The sequence below is a fragment of the Rhinatrema bivittatum genome, chromosome 9 (assembly GCF_901001135.1).
Source record: "Rhinatrema bivittatum chromosome 9, aRhiBiv1.1, whole genome shotgun sequence".
NCBI lineage: Eukaryota > Metazoa > Chordata > Amphibia > Gymnophiona > Rhinatrematidae > Rhinatrema > Rhinatrema bivittatum.
The window spans coordinates 168,254,391-168,282,269 of record NC_042623.1 but is presented as its reverse complement, the minus strand read 5'-3'; the positions used below and the strand labels follow the sequence as shown (position 1 = coordinate 168,282,269).

The following is a 27,879-nucleotide window of genomic DNA, read 5'->3' as shown; positions in this document are numbered from 1 at the left end:
AGGGGAGACTGGTAGTGGCGTGGTAGGTTGGGGGGAAAACTGCGTTACCATTGAAGGATCTTTCCCTGGTAGAGATTGTGGAAGCATTGATGGAATCTCTGGTGAAGGTATTGGTAAACCTTCCTCCCTCCTGGGTTGGTAGGAACCTGCACAGGGTTAACTAATCCTAACTGTAGAGCGGCTAAAAAGCCTGGAAAAGCCATAGATGATTGGGCTATTGCTTGTTGAGACTATTCGGGAATCTGTGGATGTAATGGAATTGGAGAAGGCTGTTGGGGTGGACGTGGAACCGCAGCCAATAGTATGTCAGCACTCCCTGTGTTAGGTTGGTGCTTATGTACTTGTATAGGCTGATGCAATTTTTGTTGTTTTACCAGAGGTTCTTGTAGGTGCGGTAAAGTATGTCTTCGTTTTGAGATTGAGGAAAGGTCTGAAAATATTTCTTGTGAGGAAGAGGCCTTTTGATGATTTCCGTTCCTTATGATGTGGGTCCTTGTATAAAGAACCCAGTTCCAAAGAAGTTGCCCTTCTAACAGAAGGGGGATGTTTCGGCCTCGGGGAGGAGTGAGCTTCTGACGGGGGGGGGGGGGGGGGGGGGCATAGGAACCAGAGAGATTTTTAATCTCAATCTTTGCTGCTCTTTGCCTTTGCGCCCGCGGCGACATCCGACCACAGTGCTGGCACACTGTTTGGTCATGGTCGGGGCCTACACATAAACAGGCCTCATGTCCATCCGTGATAGACATTATCTTCCCACAAGCACATGGCTTGAAACTGGATGGTCGTGGCAAAACTATCACTCGATGTTTTTCTTTCCTACCCGACTGAACTCAATTAAATGATTATTTCTTCTCTTTTTAAAAAAAAAAAAAGCTGAGGAGAGTAGTGGCTCTGCGTGTGTTCCTGCTTGTAGAAAAGAGACTGAGGAGAAGCTGTCTTCCTGCACAGGAACGCACGCGCAGCCACACAGAGCACTGCTCTGTATCAGCTTTGGGAAAGCTCCGCCTCCGAGGCCAGACTGACAGTCCCATGACAGCATGGCTAATTCAGCCCTGCTACCGATGGGAAAATAGCAGCATTCGAGAAGTATAAAGGATCTCAAAAAAAGGAACACAGGAAGAATATCTGTTAAAAATGAGGGAGACAAAGAAAGTCAGGAATGCTAAAAGTCAAGTGGAAGAAAATTGTCAAAGAGGTAAAGAGAGAAGACAAAACATTTCAAATGTATCAGAAAAAGAAGGGCGGCGTGAAGTGGTATCATGAAATTGAAAGGTGATGAGGAGCACTAAGTGGAAAGTTATGAAGAAATGGCAGAAATATTAAATACTTCCATTAAGTGTTCACTAAAGATGACCCTGGAGAAGGACCATTGCTGGTTGACAAGACCGTAGATCAGCGGTTCTCAACCTGTGGGTCGCGACCCCGGCGGGGGTCGAACGACCAAAACGCAGGGGTCGCCTAAACAGGGCTGGCGGAAGCACTAGGCGAACTAGGCGGTCGCCTAGGGCGCCAGCTTCCCGGGGGCGGCACTGCCCCGGTAAAATTAAGAGAGCCGTGCTTTCAAGCATGTGAGTCCTTTGCTGTCAGCCCGGGCGGAACGCGGCAGGACAGCTGGAGTCAGCGGCACCGGGCGTGCTCTCTTCTTCCCGCGGCCCGGAAGAGGAAGTGGAGAGCATCGGGTGCCTGCGCGGGAAGACTCCTGCGCAGGCACCCGATGACTCCAGCGCTGGCACCCGGCTGACTCCAGTCGTGCCCGGCGTGCTCTCTTCTCCTCTCCCCCCCCCCCCCGCGGTCCGGAAGAGGAAGTGGAGAGCATCGGGTGCCTGCGCGGGAAGAAGAGGCCATGCTAGTGTCCGACGGGAAGAAGACTGCAGCGCGGCTCGGAGGAAAATGGAGTTTCAACCGCGGCCGATGGGACTCCGCCTCCGCGAGGGCTGAAAATGAAGAGGGTAGCGTTGGGAGGAGGCTGCTGCTAGTTCCCGGGGTGGGGGAGAGAGATAGTGAATGAACGAGCAAGCATGTGTGTTTGAGATCCTGTGTGTGTGAGTGAGAGATTGCATGTATGTGAATGATTGAGAGCCTGTGTATGTGAAAGAGAGTATGTCTGTGATTGAGAGCCTGCCTGTGAGAGAGAGAGCATGAATGTAAGTTTACCATTGGGAACCTGTATGTGTAAGTTTGTGTGAAAGAGTATGTGTGTATGATTGAGATCCTTTGTGTGTGAGAGAAATCATGTGTATGTATGATTAAGAGCCTGTGTGTATAAGTAAGAGAGAGATCATGTGTGTCTGTGTCTGATTGACAGCTGGTTTAGGTGATGGAGCATGTGAGTATGTGATTGAGAGCCTGTGTGTAAATGAGAGAAAGAGAGGACATGTTTGTAAGCATGTGAATGAGAGTCTGTGTGTGAGAGAAAAAGACAGCATGTATTTATGTGATTGAAAGCCTGTGTGTGTAAGCGTGAAAAGATAGACAGCATGTGTGTAAATGTGTAATTAAGAGCCTATATGAGAGAGAAAAAACATGTGTATATGTGAGTACTGAGAGCATGTGTGTATAGGTGTGTCATTGAGAGCCAGTGTGAGAGAGAGCGCTGGTATGTGACTGAGAGAGGAGAAAGTTCCAAGCAAACCACCCCACCTCCTGCTAATTCAGAACAATCTCAGGACACCTGGATATCAAATGTTCCCAGGTATGCAGAGCAAAAAAAATTTTGTATCCTTATTTTTCATTACTGGGTCTTTGTGTCTGCTATTTTTAAATATTTTGTTGGTATCTGGAAATGTTTTATATGAGTTTTTAATTATTGGATATTCCACTCATCAGCTGTTTTGAAATATGTTCTTTTTGTTAGTACAGTTTTACTGCTGATGATTTTATATTTCTTGATTTGTTTTATAAGGATGGGTGATGTTTCTTTTTTCCTTTGTTACACTGCATACAGAGACTCTGGCTTGTTGCAGTTTCCAATTCAGTTTTTTCTGCATGCTTCTTGTTATGCGTTTTGGTCTCTTTATTCTATGTTAGGTGAGGGACAGCACGTGATTCAGGTGAGGTTTTCTGCTGGCGTGTTGTTTCTGTGTAGGACTCTATAGCAGCCTGACTTGGTCCGTTTTCCTAATAGGAGATGTATTGGTGTCTTAAGGCCTGGTGTAATATTTTCAGAGACTTATTGTACTTTAAAAGTGTGATCTTACATAAAATGCACACATTTACTTGTATTTAGCTTTAAACATATTGTATGGCTCTCATGGAATTACATTTTAAAATATGTGGCGTTTATGGCTCTCTCAGCCAAAAAGGTTCCTGAACCCTGGTATAGAGCTTAGCCACTACTGCTGCTTCTGGTGTGTACTACAGCCTGCATGGAAGAAGAGTAAGAGAGCTGCTGGAGGGGATAAGTAAAGATGGCTTTTTAAGTTCATTTTTCTTGATTGACTGCCATTTTAATTATTTAATATTATGTGATGTGTCTGCTTTTTTTGTTTGAGCAACAAGTATAGCTTTGGTTTATGTTTATTTTATATATTTTTATTTATTTATTTATAAAAGAGTTTCTATACCGTCGATAAGACAAATCATCTCAATGGTTTACATGGCATAAAAATGTCAAATAAGTGTTCTGTTATAAATACAGACTTCGTTATTTTCATTAATGCACAATGTAAGTTAATTGTGTGTGGAGGCGGGGGGGGGGGGCGGCATAGCTGACGTTTCGCCTAGGGCGCCTAATACCCTTGCACCGGCCCTGCGCCTAAAGCAGGTCCCCAACCACCGGTCCGCGGACCAGTACCGGGCCGTTGGGGTTTTTTGCCGTCTGTGGCGCCACGGCTGCTGCGGGGAGGCGGGGCGAAGCTGGCGACCTGCCTCCTCCAACCCCAAAAGAGAAGAGACATGGCCCAAAAAGGTAGCGCGTCGCAGTGACGTATGTTGCTGGAGCCGCGCAGGCAGGAAGGAGGTGTATCAGCCACTGCAGGTGCTCCTCCTACTGCCTTCCTGCCTGCCCTGCCCCGGAAGACAAATGTTGCCGGAGCCGCATGGGGAGGAAGGAGGCGGCGCTTCAGCCGCCTCCAGAAGAGGAGCAGCGGGGCCGGGAAGACTAGGGCCACTGCAGAGCCCATCCTGTGGCAACCCGTAAAGAAGAGGCTCAGAGGTGAGAGAGAGGTGTGTGCGAGTATGAGATGAGTTGAGAGACTGTGTGTGTTTGCAGAGACAGCATGTGAGAGCCTCTGTGTGTGTGAAAGAGACAGCATGTAAGAGTGAGAGCCTGTGCTTGAGCAAGGCAGCATGTGGGGGTGTGAGAGAGCCTGTGTGTGAGACTCAGATAGCCTGTGCCAGTGAGAGCCTGTGTATGTGTGTGTGAGAGAGAAATGCATGTGAGAATGAGAACCTGACTGTGTGTTTGAGGGAAGACGACAGGTGGAGAGAAAAGAAATAGAATAAAAGGCAATATAAAAGGAAATGGCAACAAATTAGAAAGGGAAGCAGATGTAAAAAAAAAAACACTTTTTACTGATTGGCACATGTAATCTTTGGGAATGTGCAAGAGTAGCACTTTCTCTATGGCGGATCTCACAATGTACGAGATCAACATGGAGGAAGTGGAAACCCACGGGGCCTGCACAGAGGAGGCAGCAGAATGGGCTTCAGTGCCAATAGCAGCAATCAGTGTCTCCCCAATAACCACGTGGCAGCAGTGACAGTAATTAGATTAATTGTTTGACTCAGCTGAAGGTGACAAAGTATGAAGTGGGATGTGAAATCAGCTTGATCTGGTGGAGAATTAGGATTGCTGTTACACATGAACTGTATTTGGCAAACATAAAGGGAGCCAGGATAATCAATTGATGCCTGCAGCTGAGGACTGATTCAATATGACTCATGTAGAAATTAGTGCATTTTCCAGATTAGTCTGCATAACAATTCTCAACATTCAGCATTATTTCTGCTGCATAGAGTTTTATCTGAGAGGCTCTGAGGTTGTGAGGGAGCCAGTAAGAGTGAGAGCATGAGTGTGTATGAGAAAATCCAGGGGAGTAAGAGTGTGTGTGTGTGAGTGGGGGGGGGGGGGGGGGGGGAGAGAGTGTCTTACACCCTGAGAGTGTATCAGTGTCTGTGAGAGTGAGAGGTTATGGTGGGTATAAGAGCATGAATGTGTAAGTATGTGACAGTGTATATGTGAGAGAGAGAGGATAACCTCCTAATCCTCGACAATATCAGGGTGACTGGAAATCAAGAGCTCCCATGTATGGACAGCAGGGGCTTTTTAAAATCCTTATTAGTTTTAATTATTGTGTGTTATTTGATATATGTGCTGTTTTGAAATATTATTGGTGTGTGGGAAATTATAAAAATGTATATGATTTTAATTAATAGAAATTCTATTTATCAGTAATTTTAAAATATTCTTTTATTAGTATGGTTTTACTATTATAACTGATGCCCTGCGAGGGCGGGGCAAGGGGTCACCGCAACATGAGGAACTGTATGTCGGGGTCACGGCATTAGAAAGGTTGAGAACCACTGCCGTAGATGGAGATGAGGTAGATGAAACTTCGTTTACAGAAGAGAATGTAGGGGGAAGAGCTAGGAAAAAAAAGTGGACAAGGCCATGGGGCCAGATGAGGTTCATCCCAGGATACTGAGGGAGTTCAGAGATGTGCTGACGGGTCTGCTGCAAGACTTGTTCAATAGATACCTGGAAACGGGAATGGTAGCAGAGAGGAGGCTGGAAACTACAGGCCGGTTAGCCTCGCCTCAGTGGTGGGAAAATTAATGGAGAATCTGCTGAAGGAAAGGATAGTGAACTATCTACAATCAGGAGGATTGCTGGACCTGATGCAGCATGGACTGACCAGGGAAGGTCCTGTCAGATAACTGATTGATTTTTGATTGGGTGACTGAAGAATTTGTTTGAGGAAGAGCGCTTGATGTAATCTACTTAGATTTCTGCGAAGTTTTTAAATATAGTCCCGCACAGGAGGCTTGTGAATAACATGAGAAGCTTGAGAGTTTGGATTACAAACTGGAAGACTGATAGAAGATGCATGAAATGGTAAATGGAACTTACTCTGAAGAGAGAACAGTGTTAAGTGGAGTGCCACAAGGATCAGTTCCATTCAAAATCTGTGAGCGACATTGCGGAAGAGACAGAAGATAAGGTTTGTCTATTTGAGGATGATACTAAGACCTGCAACGCAGACTGGACTTGCCAGAAGAAGTAGGCAGAATGAGAAGATATGACAGCTGGGATTCAATGCCAAGGAGTGCAGATTCATTCATCTGGTGTGTGGAAATCCAAAAGAGCTGTATGTGATGGAGGGTGAAAGGCTATTGTGCACAGAGCAAGAGAGGGACCTTGGGGTGATAGCATCTAGAGATATGAAGATGGCAAAGCAATGTGACAAGGCGATAGCTAAAGCCAGAAGAATGCTGGGCTGCATAGAGAGAGAGGAATAACCAGTAAGAAAAATGAGGTGATAATCCTCTTGTACAGGTCCTTGGTGAGGCCTTACCTGGAGTACTGTGTTCAGGTCTGGATCCCATATCTCAAAAGGGACAGAGATAGGATGGAGGTGGTTCAAAGAAGAGAAAACCAAAATGATGGTGGGTCTATCAAATGACTTAGGAGTGGCTGAAGGACCTAAATATGTATACTGTGGAGAGGAGGTACAGGGGAGATATGATACAGACCTTCAGATACCTAAAAGGTTTTAATGATGCACAATTGTCAAACCTTTCCCAGCTGGGAAGAAATCAATAGAACTAGGGGTCATGAAATGAAATTCTAGGGAGAATGACTCAGAACCAAAGTTAGGAAACATTTCTTGACGGAGACGGTAATGAATGCCCTTCCGGAAAAGGTGGTAAAGACAAAAACAGTGAAAGATTTCAAAGGGGCATGGGATAAACACTGTGGATCCCTAACGGCTAGAGGATGGAAATAAAGAAAAGCGTGTACGGGGGTAACTTGCTGATGCAGCTGTTACTACCCTTAACCAATAAGCGTGATGCTTTTGACACAACTCCAACATTGCTCTCTGCTTCAACGGCAAGAGTTAACGGGGAATTGGACTCAGACATCACCCAAGTACCCTGACTGACAGTCTGGTAAGTATGGGGGGGGTGACCTAAATGGTACAGCAGATGCTACCATAAGCTTGCTGGGCAGATTAGATGGACCATTTGGTCCTCTTCTGCCATTACTTCTAAGTTTCTATCTTCCAGGCCCTGGACTTCTGAGAACATGGAGACATTTGGCCACAATAATAGCAGCTGGACTAGTCATGATTCAGTCTTAGGCACTGGTAACAAATGTAATGTTCTTAATGTCCATCAGTAATGGACATTTTCCTACCAAATACACAATCTTTGAAGCCACTGATAGTGAACTTCTATGAAGATGTATCTATAATTTCTTTTAAGATAGCCCTGAAAAGTGCTGTTTGTGGGGCTGCCGAGGGGGCATAGTATTAAAAAATAAATAAAACTGCAAGATAATAGATATAAATTAAAGAAAAAACATAGGATACATGTCTATGCTGATGCTTGGATGGAAAAAAAAAAAGAAAAGAAAAGAAAAGACTGAAGAGCTCATAAGGCAACTCCCGCACATGCTCAATAGAGCAAAGGTTCTATAAGATTAGAGAGAAAGGTCCGTTTGGCATTGTTAGGCGACATCACCCATGCGTCATGGATAATTCAGCCCTGCTTATCGATGAAGAAAGTTGGACACCCAGTTATCTGTGAGGCCTCAGATTAAAGCAATGATTCGATCTACCTTTTGATTATTTTTGGTTCTGAAAGTTTTGGCTACAATTGTTCATGATTTGTTCACTAGCAGATAGGATTTTAAATTACTTGTATTATGTTGCCTAAACTAACGATTACAATTTCTGTAAAACACAACTGCTAGATTGCAAACAGTAAAAAAACAAAACAAAAAAAAAGAGCAAAGAATGATATTACTTGGTTTTGCGAGAACTGCATTGGCTCCCTGATGAGGCAAGGTTACAATTTAAACTTTTGTACGATTCATAGATGTCTTCTTAGGCACTCCAAAATGTTTGGCTGCATGAAGGCTTATGAATCCACAAAGGAAGAACATTTCTCACAGCAGAAATGGTCAGTGATGCTTTCTTTAAAATTAGCTCTGCAAAGAATGAGACCTTCAGTTTTATAGGCCCCTTATGGTGAAATCTGCTTCCTGTAGAATTATGAAAAGGTGGTCAATTTTTGAAGTTAAGGAAGCAATGTAATGGAGAAATTACTTACCTGATAATTTCGTTTTCCTTACTGTAGACAGATTGACTCAGGACCAATGGGTATAGTGTACTCCTGCTAGCAGTTGGAGACTGATCAGATTTCAATCTGATATCAGCCCCTAGTACATATACCCCTGCAGGAAGTGCAGCTCTTCAGTATTCTCCTCGAAAAGCATTGTGGATATATGTGACTGACTGATTGATTAACTTAATAATTTGGTTAACTTTGATAACTTCATAACTTGGTTAAACGTTCAAACTTGCTTAACTTGATTAACTTGAACTGGTTGATTGACTATAGCTGGAGACCGCCAGTGTACTCAACTGGAAAGCGTCGACACCTGGCAGGGTGGATGCCCTAGGTAAATGAAAACATGGCTTACCCTTGAATCATGTGAAAGACCATGCGAGACAGCAGCCAAGGGTGGGATGCTGAGTCCATCTGTCTACATTAAGAAAAACAAAATTATCAGGTAAGTAATTTCTCCATTTCCTAGCGTGTAGCAGGACTCGGGACCAATGGGATGTATAAAAGCTACTCCCGAACCGGGTGGGAGGCTGCCCGTGACCCACTTAGTATTGCCCTTGCAAATACCGTGTCCTCCTGAGCCTGAACGTCCAGACGGTACAATCTGGAGAAGGTATGGATGGAGGACCATGTAGCCGCCCTGCAGATCTCGGCAGGTGACAGCATTCTAGTTACTGCCCAGGATACTGCCTGTGCTCTGGTAGAATAGGCCTTGACCTGAAGAGGTGGTGGTTTGCCAGCTTCTACGCAGGCCGCCTTGATGACTTCCTTAATCCAGCGGGCGATGGTTGCCCGCGAGGCCGCTTCCCCTTGTCTCTTTCCGCAGTGAAGGACGAAAAGGTGGTCCGTTTTTCGTACTGGTTCGGACACTTCCAGGTATCTGGATAGGAGTCTGCCGATGTTGAGTACACTACTGAGTTCTCCGAATTCTTCAAGCCATCCGTCGTTGGTAGTGAGATGGTCTGGTTAAGATGGAAGTGCGAGACCACTTTGGGGAGGAAGGAGGGAACCGTGCGTAGTTGGATGGACTCCGGGGTGAGCCTGAGGAACGGCTCACGGCAGGACAGTGCTTGTAGTTCCGATATGCAGCGGGCTGAACACACCGCCAGCAAAAACACTGTCTTTAAGGTTAACAGGCGGAGGGACAGGCCTCGGAGGGGTCTGAAGGCGGTTCCCGCTAGGAAGTCCAAAATGAGATTGAGGTTCCACAGAGGTACCAGCCACTTTAGTGGTGGGAAAACGTGTTTGACTTCTTTCAGGAAGCGTGACACATCCGGGTGAGAAGCTATGCTGTCGCCCTCGCTCTTGGAGCCGTAGCATGACAATATGGCCACTTGTACCTTGATGGAGTTGAGGGACAGACCCTTCTGTAGTCCATTCTGTAAGAATTCCAGGATCACGGGAACTTTAAATGAGCATGGCTTTATGTTGTGGTCTTCGCACCAGGCTTCAAATACTCTCCAGATCCTTATGTACGTTAACAATGTGAAGAACTTGCGTGCTTGGAGAGTGTTGATTACCGCCCCCAAGTATCTGCTCTCTCTCAGGTGGGCCCTCTCAATGGCCAGACCGTAAGAGAGAATTGAGCTGGGTCCTCGTGGAGGATCGGACCTTGTTGTAGCAGGTCCCTTTGTGGGGGCAGGGGAAGAGGGTTTCCTGCCAGCAGTATTCTCATGTCTGCGTACCAGGGTCTTCTTGGCCAATCCGGAGCCACCAGAAGAACTAGTCCCTTGTGTAGTTGTATCTTGTGAATGATCGCGCCCAATAGTGGCCACGGCGGGAAGGCGTATAGTAGAGTCCCCGTTGGCCAGGTCTGTACCAGGGCATCGATCCCTTGGGACTGCGGTTCCCATCTGCGGCTGAAGTATCTGGATACTTGGGCGTTGGATCTGTTTGCCAGAAGGTCCATGTCCGGTGTCCCCCACAGATTCACTATCAATTGGAAGGCTGCGGACGACAGCCTCCATTCTCCTGGGTCTAGACTTTCCCTGCTGAGGAAGTCTGCCGTGATCTTGTCTTTCCCGGCGATGTGGACGGCAGAGATCTCCTGGAGGTTTGCTTCCGCCCATGCCATTAGGGGGTCTATTTCTAGAGACACCTGTTGGCTTCTGGTTCCCCCCTGCCGGTTGATGTAGGCCACTGTCGTGGCGTTGTCCGACATTACTCTGACTGCTTTATTTCAAAGTCTGTGAGCGAACCGCAGGCAGGCTAGTCTGACTGCCCGAGCTTCTAGGCGGTTGATGTTCCATCCTGCCTCTTCTGCATTCCACTGCCCTTGGGCGGTTAGCTCCTCGCAGTGTGCTCCCCATCCTCGTAGACTGGCATCTGTGGTGAGTAGGGACCAGGTTGGGGAGGATAGTCTTGATCACCGGCTCATGTGGCTGGCCTGCAGCCACCACCATAGCTGGGTCCGAACTCTGCCCAGGAGTGATAGACGTACGGTGTAGTTCTGGAACCATGGGCTCCACCGTGATAGGAGTGAGTGCTGTAGGGGCCTCATGTGGGCTCGAACCCATGGCACAACTTCCAGTGTGGATGCCATCAGCCTGAGGACTTGCAGGTAATCCCATGCTGTGGGACGAGGATCGTTCAGCAAGGTTTGCAGCTGGTTCCACAATTTGTATCTCCTTGTGGGGGTCAGGCTGACCTTGTCCTCTTTGGTGTCGAATCGGACTCCTAGGTATTCCAGCGACTGTGAGGGCTGAAGGGAGCATTTGTTTGTGTTGACCACCCATCCTAGGCTTTCCAGTAGAGTTATGACTCTGCTGGTTGCTTGGCGGCTTTCCTCCGGTGACTTTGTGCTGATCAGCCAATCGTCCAGGTAAGGGTGAACGAGGATTCCTTCCTTCCTCAGTGTTGCCGCCACCACCACTATTACCTTGGTGAACGTCCGGGGGGCTGTGGCTAACCCAAAGGGTAGTGCCCGGAACTGGTAGTGACTGTTCAGGACTTTGAAGCATAGGTAGCGCTGATGTTCCTGATGAATGGGGATGTGCAGGTAGGCTTCCGCAAGATCCAGGGATGTGAGAAACTCTCCTGGTTGTATCGCCCTTATAACGGATCGTAGGGTTTCCATGCAGAAGCGAGGGATCCTGTGGTGGCGGTTGACTGATTTGAAGTCCAGGATGGGCCTGAATCTTCCCTCTTTCTTGGGAACGATAAAATAAATTGAATAATGGCCAGTATTTAATTCCTGTGGAGGCACTGGGGTTATGGCCTCGAGGGACAGTAGTCTGGATAGTGTAGCTTCCACTGCCGCCCTCTTGGAGGGGTCGTGGCAGGGGGACTCCATGAACTTGTCTGGAGGGGTTCGTAGGAAATCCAGGTAGTACCCCTCCCAAATGATGGCTAGGACCCACTTGTCAGAGGTTATTTCGACCCATCTGCGGTAAAATAGGGCTAGTCTGCCCCCTATGGCTTCTTCCCTTAGATGGGTCGGCTGAACCTCATTGTGGGGTGCGGCTGGGGCCCATACCCGAGCTGTCTCCCCTCTTGTGCTTGGTCCGAAAGGACTGGTTCCTGCCCGTAGGGCAGGGCGCTTGATAGTTGCTCCTGTAAGGATTGAAGCACTGCGAATTTCTGCCCCTGGAGGACCTGGGCAAGGGACGCTGGTTTCTCTTCGTCTTATCTTCTGGTACTCGCGGCAACGGAGACTCGCCCCATTTGTCAGCCAGTTTCTCTAGCTCGCTGCCGAACAGGAGGGATCCTTTGAAAGGCATCCTTGTGAGGCGCGTTTTGGAAGATGAGTCGGCCGACCAAGTTCGGAGCCAGAGTTGCCTCCTGGCAGCCACCGCAGATGACACTCCTCTGGCCGCTGTGCGCACTAGGTCGGAGGCAGCGTCCGCTAGGAATGATACTGCTGGTTCCATATCTTCTCCCAGGGTGTTGTTCCTGGTTTGTGATAAGCAGGCACGTGTCACCACGATGCAGCAGGACGCAATTTGTAGAGACATAGCGGCAACGTCAAATGACTGTTTGAGGATGGACTCCAGACGTTTGTCATGTGCATCCTTGAGCACAGCTCCTCCCTCCACTGGGATAGTGGTGCGCTTAGAGACCGCGCAGATCATGGCATCCACTCTTGGGCATGCAAGAAGATCTTTGGTTGCTGAGTCCAGGGGGTACAGGGTTGCCAAGGCTCGTCCCCCTTTGAATGCAGATTCCGGAGCATTCCATTCCAGGTCAATCAGCTGTTGTGCTACTTGTAACAGAGGGAAGTGGCGAGAAGTCTGTCGAAGACCCTCCAGCAGGGGGTTCGGTTTAGGTTCCCCTGAAGTGCCTGGGCCCGGGATAGCAAGCTCCGTCAGACATTGATTGACCAGGTCCGGGAGCTCGTCCTTAGTGAAGAAGCATCTCATGGTTCAGTGAGGGTGTGTCCCCAGGGGGAGCTCCCCCTCTTCTAGGGGTTCGGCTTCCTCCTCAGAGATATCTGAGTCCCCATAGGTGGGGCTTCTGGGTAATGGGAGCCTGTGCCTAGGTCTTGAAGGGCCTGGGGCATGTGGGTCCTCCGGTGGAGCATGTGTCTGGTCAGCCAGGGGTTCAGTTTGCATTTGAACAAAAGCGTGAACCCCCTTGAAGAACTCCACCCATGATATCGATGCTGGATCAAAGCTGAGGGGCGCTGGTTCCTTGGGGGTCCCCGTCTGTGGGGGGGTCCCCCGGGCTAGGTCCGGGGTGCCCCCTGAGGAGCTAGAACTTGGCCCTGAGCTGGATCTCCCAGGGCCTCCTCGCACTGCGCTCACAGGGCGGACTCCTCGCTTTGTGCGGCTCTGATGTGGCATGCTGGGCAGAGGCCTTGCGCTTTAATTTCTGTTCCTGGGGTGCCATGGCTGTCGGCACGTAAATCTTATGCGCTCCGGTGCGCTTAAAATGAGCGTGTAAGTTGTGCACGCGGCTGTGCCGTAGATATGCGCTTGGCTCTGTGCGCATATCTACGCCGTAGTTATGCGCACAAGGATTTATGCGCGCGTAAGTCTATGCGCACAAGTGCTTTGTGCGCCTGACTCGAAAATGTGCACTCTGAGGCGAATGGCGCAGCGAGTAGGCCAAGATGGCGACGGCGAGCACGCGGGCAAAATGGCGACCCCCTCAGAGAGTCTCCACGTGGGCAGACTCTTGGAATAGCTGGGGCCTGACCCTGCGAGGACGGATCAACCTGGTGGCACTGGTCCCAGTCGGTGACCTGTGCTCCTCATCGATCCTCGGAGACCGAAATCAAGTAGAAGATTTCTACCTTACCTTGTCTTCGGTGCTTCCCGGTTTCGTCCCGGGCGGACTCCGGCTGCGAGGGGAGAGGGCAAATACCTTTACCGCCGCTCTCGAGGGTGCACCCGCTTCCTCTCAGCCATCCGAAGGATCGGGGGCTAGGTCCTCGCCGCAATTCGGCCGCCAGACCGAGGCTCACCTCCGAGGGACCACGGAAATCACCTCGGGAATCTCAACTGGGGGAGGGACCCGAGGGTATCACCGCAGGAGAGCGGGGCTCATCTTCAGGTAGGTTTTCTTCTTTAAATTTTGGGTTTTCTTCTTTGAATTTGATCTAACGCTTGGGAGCGTGCAGATAGTCCCTAACTGCTATGGAGACGGAAAATACTGAAGAGCTGTACTTCCTGCAGGGGTATATGTACTAGGGGCTAACGTCAGATTGAAATCTGATCCGTCTCCAACTGCTATCAGGAGTGCACTATACCCATTGGTCCTGCGTCCATCTGCTACACGCTAGGAAAACAGACTTTTTGAGGAATTTGTGGGGCAGTAGGGATGGTGTAGGGTGTGGAGATGTTGTGCTATTGGGTAAGGGGATTATTTGAGGAATTAAGAGGGTGGGTAGATACAATAGGAAGGGGTATCATGGAACTTGTGTGTAGTCATATTGTACTCCACCTTAAGGTCTGTTGGTGATGAAAGAATGATTATTGAATTTTAATAAATTGGTCCTTTATCTGCTGATACCATCTTTGTTTCTAGTTATGAGTGTTTAAAATGTGCATACTCAAATTTTGACAGACAAATTTACAATTAAGAAGTCTCACCTTTGACATCTTTGAGGAAGCTCAGTCAGCTGATATGAACAAAACTGAACTGCAATTTAAACAAAAAAAAAGCATATTAGTGCAAACGTCATCACTGACACCACACTACAGATTATTCTTGAAAGAGCAGCATAAGACTGAATTAGTCAGGAAAGGCTCCACATCCAACTTCGAGAGGAAATGCAGTAATATTTTGTAGAAGTGTCTCTAAATATCTGAAAAGCAAATATAAAATTAATCTTTGCCAATCAATTCCAGGATTCTCTCAGCATTGAATGAAATAGCAGGTGCCCTACTTTTATTAAAAACCAGACTTAAAATGCTTTAGCCAGTCTGAGATCTTAAAAAATTATCCACACTAGAGAAATCAAACTAAAAAAATAAGGTTTTAGCTCCCATTCCAAGGTTAGTTCCATACAGCCTGTTAATGCTGCTATGTATGGTCAAAGAGGCCATGATCACACAAGCCAAGCTGGCATTGCTGGAAAACTAGACATCTGAATTTGAAATGTTTAAATTTTCCTAAGCCAGGCCTTGATAAATTCTCTTTGGATCTAGGAACCAGTGGTTGAGGGGTCTCTCAACCTCCTCATCATACCCAGTCGGCAGGGAAGATCACCTTCTGAAGTATGTCGCAGCTTCTTTACAGCCAGATTTACCTATAGCTGTTTTCCCATTCTGTCTCTATCGACGAAAAAACCCCCACAGTAAACCAGGTTTTAATTTGTGGTCCCACCAGTCTTCATCCTGCACAATCCCCCATCCTTTACCCCATTAAATCTAATTCCCCTTCATCACCATTTGTCTCAACTCCCACCCCCTTCAGCCAGTTGCTACCCACTCAACCAACCCCCACCCCTACTTGTTCTCCTCAGTTAGCCAGTCACCCATGCTCTCCAAATCATACCCCAGCAAGCAAGCCCCAGCCACCACCAAACTAGCCAACTCCACTCATTCAGCAAGCTTCTAGATACTCCAAAGACTGGGAAGGAATTGAACTGTTCTTCGTGAAATTCACTATCCAGCCCAAACCTTCTAAACCTTGAATCACTCTGAGGCCAAGTGGCACTTCTAAAATGACTTGGCCCTCACTAATCAACCAATAATCCAGATACAGATGAACCATGATACTGTCTCTGTGTAAGAAAGCCGCAACCATCTTCATCACCTTGATGCTGTGGTGGGCCTGAAGGAAAGGGTTCTGAACTGGAAATAATTCCCTAGAACGCAAAAATAGAGAAACCTCTGACAATCCTCCAACAGGACTGTGAAACTAAGCTTCTGAAAGATCCCTGGACATGCAGTATTCCCCTTGTCTCACTGTTTCAATGATAAAGGTCCATTCCTGGAAGAGGCTACTGGGATTATCCCAGAGAGGACTCACTATTATTGGACCAAATGGAAAAAGGTATATTAAAAAGTATACGTTAACTTTTTTTGGCAGAAAAAAGCTCCAACATTGTCATCTTTTATTCACGTTACAATGTACAAGTTTTAAGACAGTAGATTGCTATATTTTGCAAAACAAGATTTTTTTTTCATTTACAGGAGACCCCAAGCCAGTAAAATATGTTGTTTGTAAAAAGATGGCACAAGCCAACGGTACACTTCTATGGCGCTATCTATTCTGATGAATTTAGTTTTATTTATTTATTTCAGAACTTTTATATACAGAGGTTTAGCAATTAACCTTCACCCCAGTTTACAGTAGAACAATTTGTTACATCGAACTGACATTGGAACAGAGTAGAACAGATTATTTTACAATTGAACGAGAGGTGCATATTGATCAACTATAACTTTTAAGCAGCATAATACTAATAAAAAATTTCTAACCACAAACTAAAAAACAGTGTGATAGGACTGAGGGGGGGGGGGGGGGGGGGGGGGGGGGGAGGTATGGAATTCGGACGGCGGGTGGATCAGATTTTTACACCATTAAAGGTGCACGTTATAAGGGAGATCGGGAGGTAGAGAGCGGCGGATAGGAGAGGTGCGGAGGGGACGGAGAGCAATTGGTAAGCTTAGGGTGTGCAGCCGACATGGATATTGGGTGTTGGTAGAGGTATGTCGCTTAGGTCCTTTTATTAATATACAAAATTCCATCTCGTTCAGGGAAGCGCAGGAGGCCATATGTTTGGGAATTCAGCAAGCTTTAGACTAGATAAACAGTGGCGCTGAGCCTGGTGATTACGTACAAATACGCTTTGATCAGGGCAGTGATCACCATCCCGACGAGCTGGACTCGGATATTTTCTTAGAAAAAGGTCAGCAAGTTTCTTCAGAGCTACAAAGAGATACACATGATCACCACCATGCATGTTATCGTGACAGTGATAAGAAATTGGGGTGGGAGAGCACAGAGTTTTCAGAACTATCCTCCACAGCAGCATCATTGCTAAAAAGACGACAACACTTGGCAGATTTGAACAACAGGGGCAACAACTTGGGCCATGAGGCTCTCACAAAAACACTTGTCTATAGAAAAGCTCAGACGTAAAACTGTCAAGAGGGGTAGAAAACTGCACACCGTTTTGGGGTGGTCAGAACAGAAAAAGGATCATGTTGGACGATGTGACTGCTTCTGGACAGCACCTGAGCGTCAACATACATATCTATTACGCTGAGAAAGGGAAGATGGACACAAGAAAAAAAGTGATCGCAGTGTATTTGACAAAACAGTGTTTCTTTTAGGCCATGACGCCCATTACTATGGTACGTTAGGAATCAAGAAGCTGTTAGACTTTTTTTTTAACTATTGTCTGACACTGTATAGTCACAGTCATAATTGTAAGTGGCTGTGCTGCATTTGTTTGAGACACACATGCTTAGATAACGTGGGTGTGCAACAATGTTATTCTAACTGCAGGTTGTGTTGTCGCTCTAAAGAATGTTTAGATGAACAGATGGCCCAGGCCGCCAAGAAAGAGGTTGATTGCTTGACTAAAATACTGTACGATAAATGCGAATTGTACACAGAAAATGACACCAATGTAAGGGCAAGCGCTGTCAGCAGTGTGGCGAACAGCTTTTGAAAGGCAAGAGACATCTGTGCATCACGACCAAGATAGGCAAGCCAAAAATATCAGAAAAGCCCATATCTTACAACTGTGAATGTATGCAGGAAATGGGGGTGCACAAGCCCAATTACATCTTTGTCCTGGATCTTTACCCTCCCCAAATGCATGTGGGCCGAGCTTAGCACTGCCACAGAGCCCCTTATGGTATCTCACATCCTCTCCCAACTGGCCCCCATAGGCTATTCCCGGCTGCCGAGGATTCTACTTCATCAGCTGTGGCCCTGCAACTCCCTCAAGCAGGGCCTTATCGTTGCTGGGTTTTTTTTTTGTTTTGTTTTTTTAAACATAGCTTTATTCCAGCAGAGGATATAAAAAGAGTTGAGCGGCTAGAACAAGGGTCAAAATAGAGAAGTTGAGAACTTGAGCTCCCAACCCCTCCTTCACACTAAGATGCTGAAGATCCTGCTTTACCACCTGCATTGGCCCTGAAACTCCCATAGGTTCCTCCTCAATCAGGACCTTACCATTGGTTGGTGTTTTTTTTTTTTACAACTTTATTTTAGCAGGACCTCAGGGGAGGGAAAGATATAAGGAGGGGGAGAGAAGGTGGTGAGGACTCAAGGCCCCCCCCCCCCTCCCTCCTTCAGGTTAAGCCACCCATCGGGTATGTCAGGATTTCCTGTTTGGGCCTTGTTCACAAGCCCCTAAGGATCCTGGGACACTTTCTGCCAGCTGCTCCTGGGAGGCAGGCTCCACTGGGAGGGAGCAGCTTGGAGCTGTTGACCGGGTGTATGAAAAATACAATCACCTTTAACTCCCATTACTAATGTTTTTACGCTCTGCTTAACTTCTGTGGTTTTAAAGACAGGAGAATGAATGAGCCTTTTTCAATTGGGTCAGTTTTGGATGCAGGGTCATTCTGTGGATTTTATTAATGTAATGGAGAAATGCTCACTTACAGCTAGGGGTTAGATTATCTACAGATACATTTTCTAGCAAGTGGGAGGGTCTTCATTGACCTTGCTAAGGGGAAATCTTTGATGGAAGGTTTATGCTCTGCTCCTCGGGATTTCTAAGGGCCTTATCTTTAAACTTGATTCTATGCTTAACAAACCATTGTCGGCTAAGCCTAAACATATATTGGCTTAGGAGACTTGGGAGTAAAAATTGATGAGGATCAATGGGAGGTATGTTTTAAAAGCATTACAAATGTTCTCTCCTTGATGGTATCTGACTTATGAACAGTTGTCTCAGATATATCCTGGAGTGATGAATGTATGCTGGAGAAAATTGTAGTGGTATGGGTTTTTTTCAGATCTGGTGCGAGTGCCCTATAATTCAAGTTTATTAGGAAAGAGTGTTTTTGTTAATCTTTGAAACAAATTGCCTTACCTAGGGATCCTAAACTTTTTATTGAACATTCTTGATTTGAATTTGGATGTTTCTAGACAGAGCTGGCAATTGATCTTACAAATAATTATAGCAGCTCTAAGTGAGCTGCACTGGAAGAACTCTAGGCCTCCTAGTGAAGCATCTTGTCAGTGTCACATATGGAAAGTGCATTGTGTGTGCCATCTAACGGCAGTTAAAATCAATATTGTCTCTAAATTTCATGCAATCGGGAAACCATTTGAATTATAAAATGCTAAGGAGCTGAAATAGTTTTTGTAAGATAAACCTCTTGTTTGAATGGATAGTTGTGCTTTGCTCCTGACTGTACACCCTTAGAATTAATAGGGTGGGAGGGAAAAAGACAGAAAACATTTTGGCAACTGTATATGCTGGATTATTGGATATTGTATTTCCTATTTTCACAGTTTTATTGGTTTTGTTATATGCTTTGTCAGTTTAATAAATATTTCAATTACAAAAAAAGGAAAGAAAATACTCAGAATCATTTATGTATATTTTTCTTGAGTCTACCACTGGGAGGCCTAATAGATGTAATATCCATATTATAAAGAAAAAAAAATAAGAAAAGTACTTTACATAGCCAGTAAAATTAAATTATAGAGCAGTCCAAGATAAACCATTTCCCCCCACCTATTTGGAAGAAGTTACAGTGCTCTTTCAGGACTTAATTCTAAGAAAAGAAACAAGGTGGTCAGGCTCAACAAAAATAAAAAAAAATGTTTCCATGATAAGTTTCTTTGTAACTATATTGTTGAATAAGAAAAAAAATAAATGGAGCTCTACCATCAAGTACTTGCTGACAAGTCTTTTCCTAACATAGACTACCTGGAAAGATCTGAATACATCCTAACAAACTGTCCCAGGAAAAGTTAATTTCTGGTTTAAAAAAAAAAAATTTGCAAGACTAAATCTCTGTCCAGATCCAAGGCAAAGGAGACCACTAAAGCCCACCTGTTTTCACATCTTCTAAAGAGATCATCAGTAACTTAGTCAAGTTCAAGGTAAGAGTCAACTGATTTACTGCCATTCCAATGGACATCATAGCAGTTCACAATACAAAATACATATAAATTAGTTTGCTTACCATCCGTGTTTCCTGCAGATAGGATGAATTAGCCATGATCTATGGGAAATTCCAAGCTGAGGGTTGAAGTGGAGTATTTACTGAATAAGCAACCTGGACTCCACCATAGAGTGTAGATTATTGCAAGAACAAGTTACACAAAACTGCTTGTCCAAAGTCCTTGAAGAGGTTGTTCAGATAGCAATGGGACACAAAAGTGTGAACTGATGACTAAGCTACATGTTTGCAAACATACTCCAAGAGTTCTTTCCTAAGATGAACACAGTAGAAGGCAGAGCTATGAGTAGATGAGCTTCAACTGTGATCTGAAATCCTGGTAAGGTGTAGCAGCACTGAACACATTCCACTATCCAGGTGGACAATGTAAGATAGACGACTTTGACACTAACTGGGGGGATTCATCATTCCGTTATAATTATATAATACATAATTATAGCAGAATGATGAGTCGCGGAAAAAAAAGGGCGGGATTAGAGTGTGCAGCCCGCCGCATCATGATGGTGCGTTTTTGCCCGCGCCGCAAACTATCACCCCCATAGCGCCACTGGACAAGGTGGTGTCTAACACATTATCGCCTGCAGCACTACCGGAATCAACATTTTTCTAACCCCGCCTAAACCCCTCCCCTTTCCCTAATTTACATGTTTAAGTCACTATACAGTGGTTACCATGTACGCACACAAAAAGGCCACATCATAATTAATGAATGACCGACCCCTTAAGAGTTAAACGACAAATTAGATATGAAGCTGGCAATGCAGTTGAGCTCTTTTCTTATACTATATTAAAACTCTTTTGTAACCCAGGGTATGAAAGGATCTTGGTAGAAGTTTTGGGAGAGTGGGAAGGCCTGCCCAATCATAGAAAAATTGTTTAAATGGCATATAGCGGACATGAGTGTTAAGCTTGCAGACTCTTATAGCCGAGGTAACCGTGATGAGGAACACTACTTTCCAGGTCAAGAACTGAAGATAATCCTTCTGCAGTTGCTTGAAAAGTGGCTCCATGAGGAGAAAATACAACAGTGAAGTGCCACAGAAAGGGAGGTTTTTGTGCCAGCATCAAGCCTTTCATTAAGCTAGTCATCCGTGGATGAGTAGAGATGGGTTTAGTGTGTACTTGAATGCAATAGAATCTTTCATATTCAGTTTAAACATATTTCTCTCCATAATTTCCCAGATTTTTCCCAAAGTGACAATTGTTTTAAATTAATTTGCAACCCTCATTTTATGCTGATTAACGAGCAGCTCTACAGCTGCAGATAGGGGCCGATATAATAAGGTGTGCTGAAGCTGCCGCAGGTTTGTGCGTGCCTCTACACGTTTGTAGTCACGTTTTCCTGCGCAAAGCCCTATACAGAGATGTAATAAGGGTTTTGTGCACTGAAAAAAGAAAAAAAAAGCGTATGAATACACTCACAGACCCGCGGTTTTTCCTGCACGAATGCATGCTAACAGCATGCAAAGGAGGCAATTGACTAATCATAGGCAATGCAGGGAGCCATGCTAATGCTAGTTTGGATTTTTTTAATGTGAGTTTTTTTACCTTCACGGTCAGGGAACAAGTGTCAGCACCGACTCAGGGGGGCCTATGTTGGCATCCAAGCGTCCTGAAAACCACCTAGCTGAGCACCTATCTCAGCGTCCGAGTGGTCAGCTTAGCTAAGCGCCTTTCTGGGTACCCTATCGTATAGATTCGCAACTAATTAGGCGCCTAGCTCAGCACCTGAGTGGCAACATTTGCTAGGCAACTTTCTGAGTGCCAGACGTCCATATTTGCTCCCAGATGAGTGCCTCTGTTGGCACCCACGCATCCAGATTGGTGCCCAACTGAGCACCTCTGTCGCTACTATGCCAGTGTGAATTAGCATCCATGAAAATATTTGCCATGTTTTCTGCTGCACACTTATTTAAAATATTAAAAATACTTCCTAGGGTCATACTTTCACTTAATAGGGAGACCCGTTAGCTCACTCACTTATGCGTGGATGTGGCCACTTATTACATAGGGCCTTACTGCGCTTAGATGCATGCATTTTTCCATAAGTGCATGGATTTCTGCACGCAAATCATTTGCATAATTTTTTTTCACATCCTGCAGAAGTGGCAGCTTCAGCCACGTGTGGTGATCAAAACCTGCACTCATAACTAGCACCTGTTTTGCCGTGGCGCGGATCTTATTACATTGGCCCCATAGTGTCTTAAGGTTGTCCGCAACTGCTGGAAGCCAGTGAGAGCCAAAGCACCTGCAGTGTTTAAAGTCCTGCCATTCTCCTCACCGCAAAAGCGCTGGCCCTCCAGTGCCGCTGATGTGGTATTTCAAGTCCCATATTCCCCTCCCCCCCAGGCAGCCAAAATGCCTGTTTTGGTGTCACCAGTGCAGCATTTGAAGTGGGCCATGCCCATTAGAAGCACTTCCCAACAGGCTCCCTGGCCTCAGACAAAACCAGAAATGCAGTGCTGCAGAATATGGTAACCACAGTAAATATGCTGCTAAAGGAGAGAGGAGAAGCCTGGAGCTACTATTAGCAAGAATGAATGCTGTTACAATTCGGTGGGGGAGAGAAGGGCCATGCTAGGCAGAGATAGGAGTGGGAGAATCTACTTAATATTGTTTTGTTGTCCTGGCTTCTGTCCACCAAAATAAACTTCAATTACCCAGAAAAATGAGTCACAATTTTCCACCAGTTTTCTCCTGTTTTTTTCTCTACATAATAAAGCCCAGGAAAAATTAAAAAAAAAACAAAACCAAAAATGAAGATCCCTACAGATGTTCTACTATGAATGCACCATATTTTAAAATACATAGTCTAAAGTGTTATTTACATGAAATATTAACAATATGTATATACAGGTCTACAGTTTCTGTATATTATATATATTTACTAAACACAAAAGTTATATGTATAAAACTTAGTTGTGAGCCCTCTGGGGACAGGGAAATATCTACAATACCTGAATGTAACCCATTTTGAAGTGCTGAAAAGCACAATACAAATATACCAATATCTTATGATTTTTATTTTCAGTCTTACTAGCTATATACTTTAAAATAACGGCTTTCCCATTTATCAACCTTGATTGATCTTTTAGCCTTATTTCTACATCAGAGCCAGGCTTCCTCGCAAGGTCTTTGCCACAGAAAACAAATCCTTCATAGGCACCCATCCCCAGCTTAGAATCTCAGCCCCTAGTGATTTTTTTTTGTTCCCTGAAGTCCAGAAATATTCCAATGATCATCCTTCTTTTCAAACTTCGCACTCTCCTCAACCACGACACACCCTCCCTGAGCCAGCTAGCTCACGAAACTTTAATTGCTTCCATTTACAGTCACCCGACCCTAAATTCCAACAAGAGCCAACCGTCCCCTCCCCGACCCACCTCTTCGCTTCCCAATAACTCCTCTCCCACCCCAGGGCCCGAATTGCTTCACTCGCCTGCCCCCTCCTTAGAACGGGCCCACCCCCCCCCCAACCAAAACTCTGCAGCCGAAGGCCAAGCACGCATCGCTCACCTGCAAGGCAGAGGGAGCGCCTTGAACATAAAGCGGCCGCCGAATTCAACGGGACGAGGGCCGATCAGGAAAAGACCCCACACTTCCCGGACCGCCCCCTCACCACAGTGTGCACGCGCAGCATCCTCACGCGCTCGGCGTCCGCTATTCAACTCCTTCCGCGCACGTCCCCAGCCTACTTCGCGGCCGCGCCCCCTCGCTCCTGCGCGCTAGCCGACCCTCACCGCCCACCGCCCGACACGCATGCGCGCTCTCCGTTCAAGCCTATTCCTTTACTAAGATGGTTCCTAGTACTTTCGTCACGTTACAGATGTAAAACACTAAGCACCAAAGGTAAATGTGATATTTAATCATTCAAATAAGAAAAACAGATCATACGCGTGTAACAGACTAAACACTTAGGGATGAAAATTGTTGGTAAGCGTGTTTATTTTTTTAACGTTATGATACCTATGTGGGGCGCAGAGACAAGCATAGGCATAAGGTGGCATGAAAATATTAGTCGGCAAGTCACGGTCTGGCCGTGAGCTGATGCTCGGGTAAAGTTTTTAATTTCCAGCTGCCTATTGGCACTTGCAGATCACGTGCTTCCTGTTGCGCCGCCTTTAGTTGTCTTAAATGTGTTTCTTGATCGGGGTCGGAAGTGCCTGCTGCTGGTTTCGTGTGCGTCTGTATTATAGTAACGTGTCTTCGTGGTAGGCTAGCTGCTTCTGGTGTTTACACTAGGACATTGGAGAACAAATTCCATCCAGGGAAATTGTCTCATTTATAGATTAGTTACTCCAGGTGAAATTAATACTGGATTAAATGTACGTGAATACTTATTTCTGTATCTACTGTGAAAACAGTAGGAAACTAAGACTGAAAGAGCCAGCTATCTGCCTCTGGCTTGGTTTATCCTTACAAGCCATGCCAATAATGAGCAGCATTACTGTGCCTGTCCCAACAGTAAATTTGGGATGAGAAATAGGAACGTCAAGGTTCAAATCCCGTTTCTTCCTTTAACTGCTTGTAGTCTTAAGCAAGTTACTTTGCTCTTCACTGCCTCAGGCACCAGTTTAGATCGTAAACCCTTTGGGAAGGGACTCGACTTGAGCATAGATTTGGAAAAACAAGTAATTAAATCCAAATCCCAATCGATATTGTTCATCCACTCCATCTTCAACCAAAGTTGTGGCAGCCATTTTCAATCTCACTTGCCTACCTGGAATGATTCACTTGCCCCAAAATGTTGCAGAAGAAAGAACCAATGCAGGTCCATTACCAATGGTCACAAACTCTGCTATATCTACTTGGGTCTGGAGCATGGCCAGTAGAACTGATATGCCTGCAGACAGGATGTCCCTGTGCTCACAATGATCCAGGGTGCACCGTATTAAACAGCTACATAAATCTCTAAGGAGTTGCAGCAGATCCTCCTTCTGCAGTGCAGCGTCATCTGCTTTGCTGGAAAAAAAACAGCATGGAAGCTCCTCTAAGACTCCCACATCAGTACAGGCCAAAGCTGCGTGGTCGAATACAGGCAACCATCCTGCGTCCAAGAATCAATAGACACTAGATCCATTGGAACCTGCACCAAAAAACCGAGTACTCAAAACAGGGTGCCTCAGTGCTGGTGCCATGTTGACACAGCCATTATCAGCACAAGCTGCGTCGAAATATCTGGCACATTCTGCACTGGGCCACTCAACACAAGAATCCCCAATGCACTCGTGTTGTGTCTGTGTTCCCTTGGGCTGGGGGTAAGATTGGCTGTACCTGAAGGGAGGAGCCCCACCACCAGCAGGTGGACCCAGGAAAAGCAGAGACTGGTCAGGAGCTTCACCTTTACCAGCCTATGTTCCCCTCGGGTTGAGCCTTTGGGTGCCTTGGTTGGCAGGATTTAGGCAAAGGTCTCTACTGAAGATTATGGCTATGGTCCAAGGGCATGCTATGGTCAGGGACAGGTAGCATTCAGGGGAGTCGAGTCCAGGCAAGGGTCAAGGCAGGCAGCATTCAGGTAGGTCGAGAGTCCAGGCAAGGATCAAGGCCAAGTATCTGAGGGAGAGGATGAGGGATAATGTGAATATCAGCAGGAAGAGCTTTAAAATTATTTTAAAACCCGAAGATGATACAATGCAGTCTGTGATCCAAAACGTAGTTGAGGCAAATCCACTTCACTACGTTTTGGATCACAGACTGCATTGTATCATCTTCGGGTTTTAAAAAATTTTTTAAAGCTCTTCCCGCTGATATTCACATTATCAACTGCGGATAGAAAGACTTCTTAAACCAACTTGGCGTTTTGACTATTACTGACTGGCAGGATAACTGTTTACAGAATTTACATCATAAGGGGAAGCATTAATTATTGATTAACCACCAAGATGGGAATCTAATGTGATTTCCAAAATCAAATCATAAACACTTTAAACAGTTGAGTTTTTCAACACTGTCCAAGTGTGCAAGTACACAACTATAAGAGCCCCTGATGCAGCCGAAAGGTGAAACTCGGTCAGAGTCGGGCGGGCATTATTGTTTTGAATAAATTTACTTTCCAAGGCATTGGTCTTGTTTTTGTTTTTTTCGCATTTACGAAAGAGGCCTGGCTGTGTTGGGATGAGAAGTATAGCATTGGGAGACCCCTGCGAACCACGAAACGCAATACTCGATGCACAGAACATCAAAGGAATTGAAGCCTGGCACATCACCTCACTCAACGGACGATGCATTGACGAACTTGATGCATGATGCATCAAAGCACTCAATGCATGGTGCATGGAAGCATTCAGAGCATGATGCACTGAAGCATTTGACGCTGACATACTGTACTACTCTACTCAGGCACCTGGATCGAAGCACTCAGGCTCCCTCGTATGATGCAATTGGTTCTTCCATCAACACATCACTCCAGATTCTTTGATGTGATTCATTCATCTAAATATGAAAAATCTAGATCTTTGAAATTCTCAAAGCATTCTACTCTGTCTAACTTTCCGATTCTAGCAGCCACTCTACCACCGCAGCTTTATATAGCACATCCTAGATCTACATGAGATGGCATAAGATTACCCCTTCCTCCTCCGATCATCAGAGCACATTCCCCACTGTCAAGATCAACAAAGCCCACAATCTTGGAACTTCTAGGCTATGAATTTGCCACAAGGCTGTGGAGGCTGCTGACTTTCATGGGAGTTTTGGTGTATTTGGCCTGTTTCCTGGGAAAGTCAGACATACTCTTGCAATCTCCTGATTGGTCTAGTACTATGTGTGCCTCGCATTCCCAGTAGTATATAAGGCATGTGCAGAAGATACACAGGGCTGGTCCAACAGTCCTCTTGATGTCCACTATATGGTGTGCTATCCATTTGTTTCTTGATTTCCAAACTTTGTTCTAGTCTTAAGTATCTTAGCCTTGTTCTAGTTTATGTATCCTGTTCCAAAATTCCTGCAATGATATTTGTGTTCTAAGATTCCTACAATTGTAGCTGTGTGAGGATCTCAAGACTGGAACAGCAGAGAATATTGAAAGTTAGGACTGAGCTTCATATGTGGATCTCAGTACTGGAAATGGAAGTTGTGATACAGATCAGGACTGAGGTACATTGGCAGAACTTTGTGTGGGTCTCAGTACTGGAATAATTGAGATTGCTGCAGGATGGAGCTCGGTGATGGAATGACAGAGGTTCTGAAGATCAAGGTTAAGATACATTAGTAGGGATGTGAGTGGGACTGTACTGAATTAACAAATTCTCAGGACAGAACTAAGGTGGTATTCTTTAGAAAGATCAAGAATAAACTATATCTTTATTTGAATAACCTATTTAGTTAATATACCATGGTGTGAAACAACAGTAGCTTATTAGAAGATACTTGTCTTCCTTTGTTGTTTGACCAGTAAGCAATTGTATAGTTAAAAAAGGGCAGCTCCTCTACTCAGACCATTTAGTGATCAATCAAAGAGAAGTTCAACATGTGCAGCACTGGAAATTGTGTGAAAGAAACATCTGTAAACCTGAGAGTTCCTCAGTTTCTGACTAAAGCTGTAAGGCAATTTCAGTATCATCTTAATAGTTCAATAATAGAACCCAGTATTCAAATGAGGTTTCAGCATTTACAGTTCAGCAATTTTGAAATTGAAATATCTTTATCTATCTATCTATCTATATATCTATATATATCTATCTGTGTGTGTGTGATTGTCTAGTAGTTCTTAGCTTTGATAACTTGAGCTTAGCTTTAGTTATTCATCTGTTTCACTTTTGGTGTTTGGGTTGTCAGATTGCTTTTTAAGTTCACAATTGTATATTTACAATGAAACACATACAGTATACCAACAAGAAACATTAAACTTATGTATTGTGCAAAGAACAGGAAGGCAGAAGGATTTCTAGCTTTCTTTTAACTGAAACTATGGGTCAGGTCCAGCATGTTAGAAAGAAATCTTTATGACTCTGTTAAAGGCCAGATGTATGGGAAAAAGGCTTACTTAGTACACTTGGCCTCAAATGTTCTTTATTTTTATATGCAAAATATAAAACCAAAT

General features: G+C 45.4%; 2 protein-coding genes across 3 annotated transcripts in view; one reads left to right on the top strand and one right to left on the bottom strand.

Annotated features, from left to right (window-relative positions):
- The window catches only part of SEPTIN2 (septin 2), a 161,794-nt gene extending 138,266 nt beyond the window's left edge, over positions 1–23,528 (bottom strand). Inside the window, exons 1-2 of one of the 2 annotated variants that reach the window (XM_029617127.1) lie at positions 23,355–23,528; positions 14,325–14,373 (exon numbers count right to left, since the gene is read on the bottom strand). In XM_029617127.1, coding sequence (XP_029472987.1) covers positions 14,325–14,333 — 9 coding nt within the window. In that variant the 5' untranslated portion in view covers positions 14,334–14,373; positions 23,355–23,528. The remainder of the gene's footprint in view (positions 1–14,324; positions 14,374–23,354) is intronic. The other variant, XM_029617128.1, reaches the window with a different exon arrangement.
- Positions 23,529–23,630: 102 nt separating this feature from the next.
- Positions 23,631–27,879, top strand: part of HDLBP (high density lipoprotein binding protein) — a 235,783-nt gene continuing 231,534 nt past the window's right edge. The window contains exon 1 of the mRNA XM_029617121.1: positions 23,631–23,687. The gene's annotated coding sequence lies outside the window, so the exon portion shown is untranslated. The remainder of the gene's footprint in view (positions 23,688–27,879) is intronic.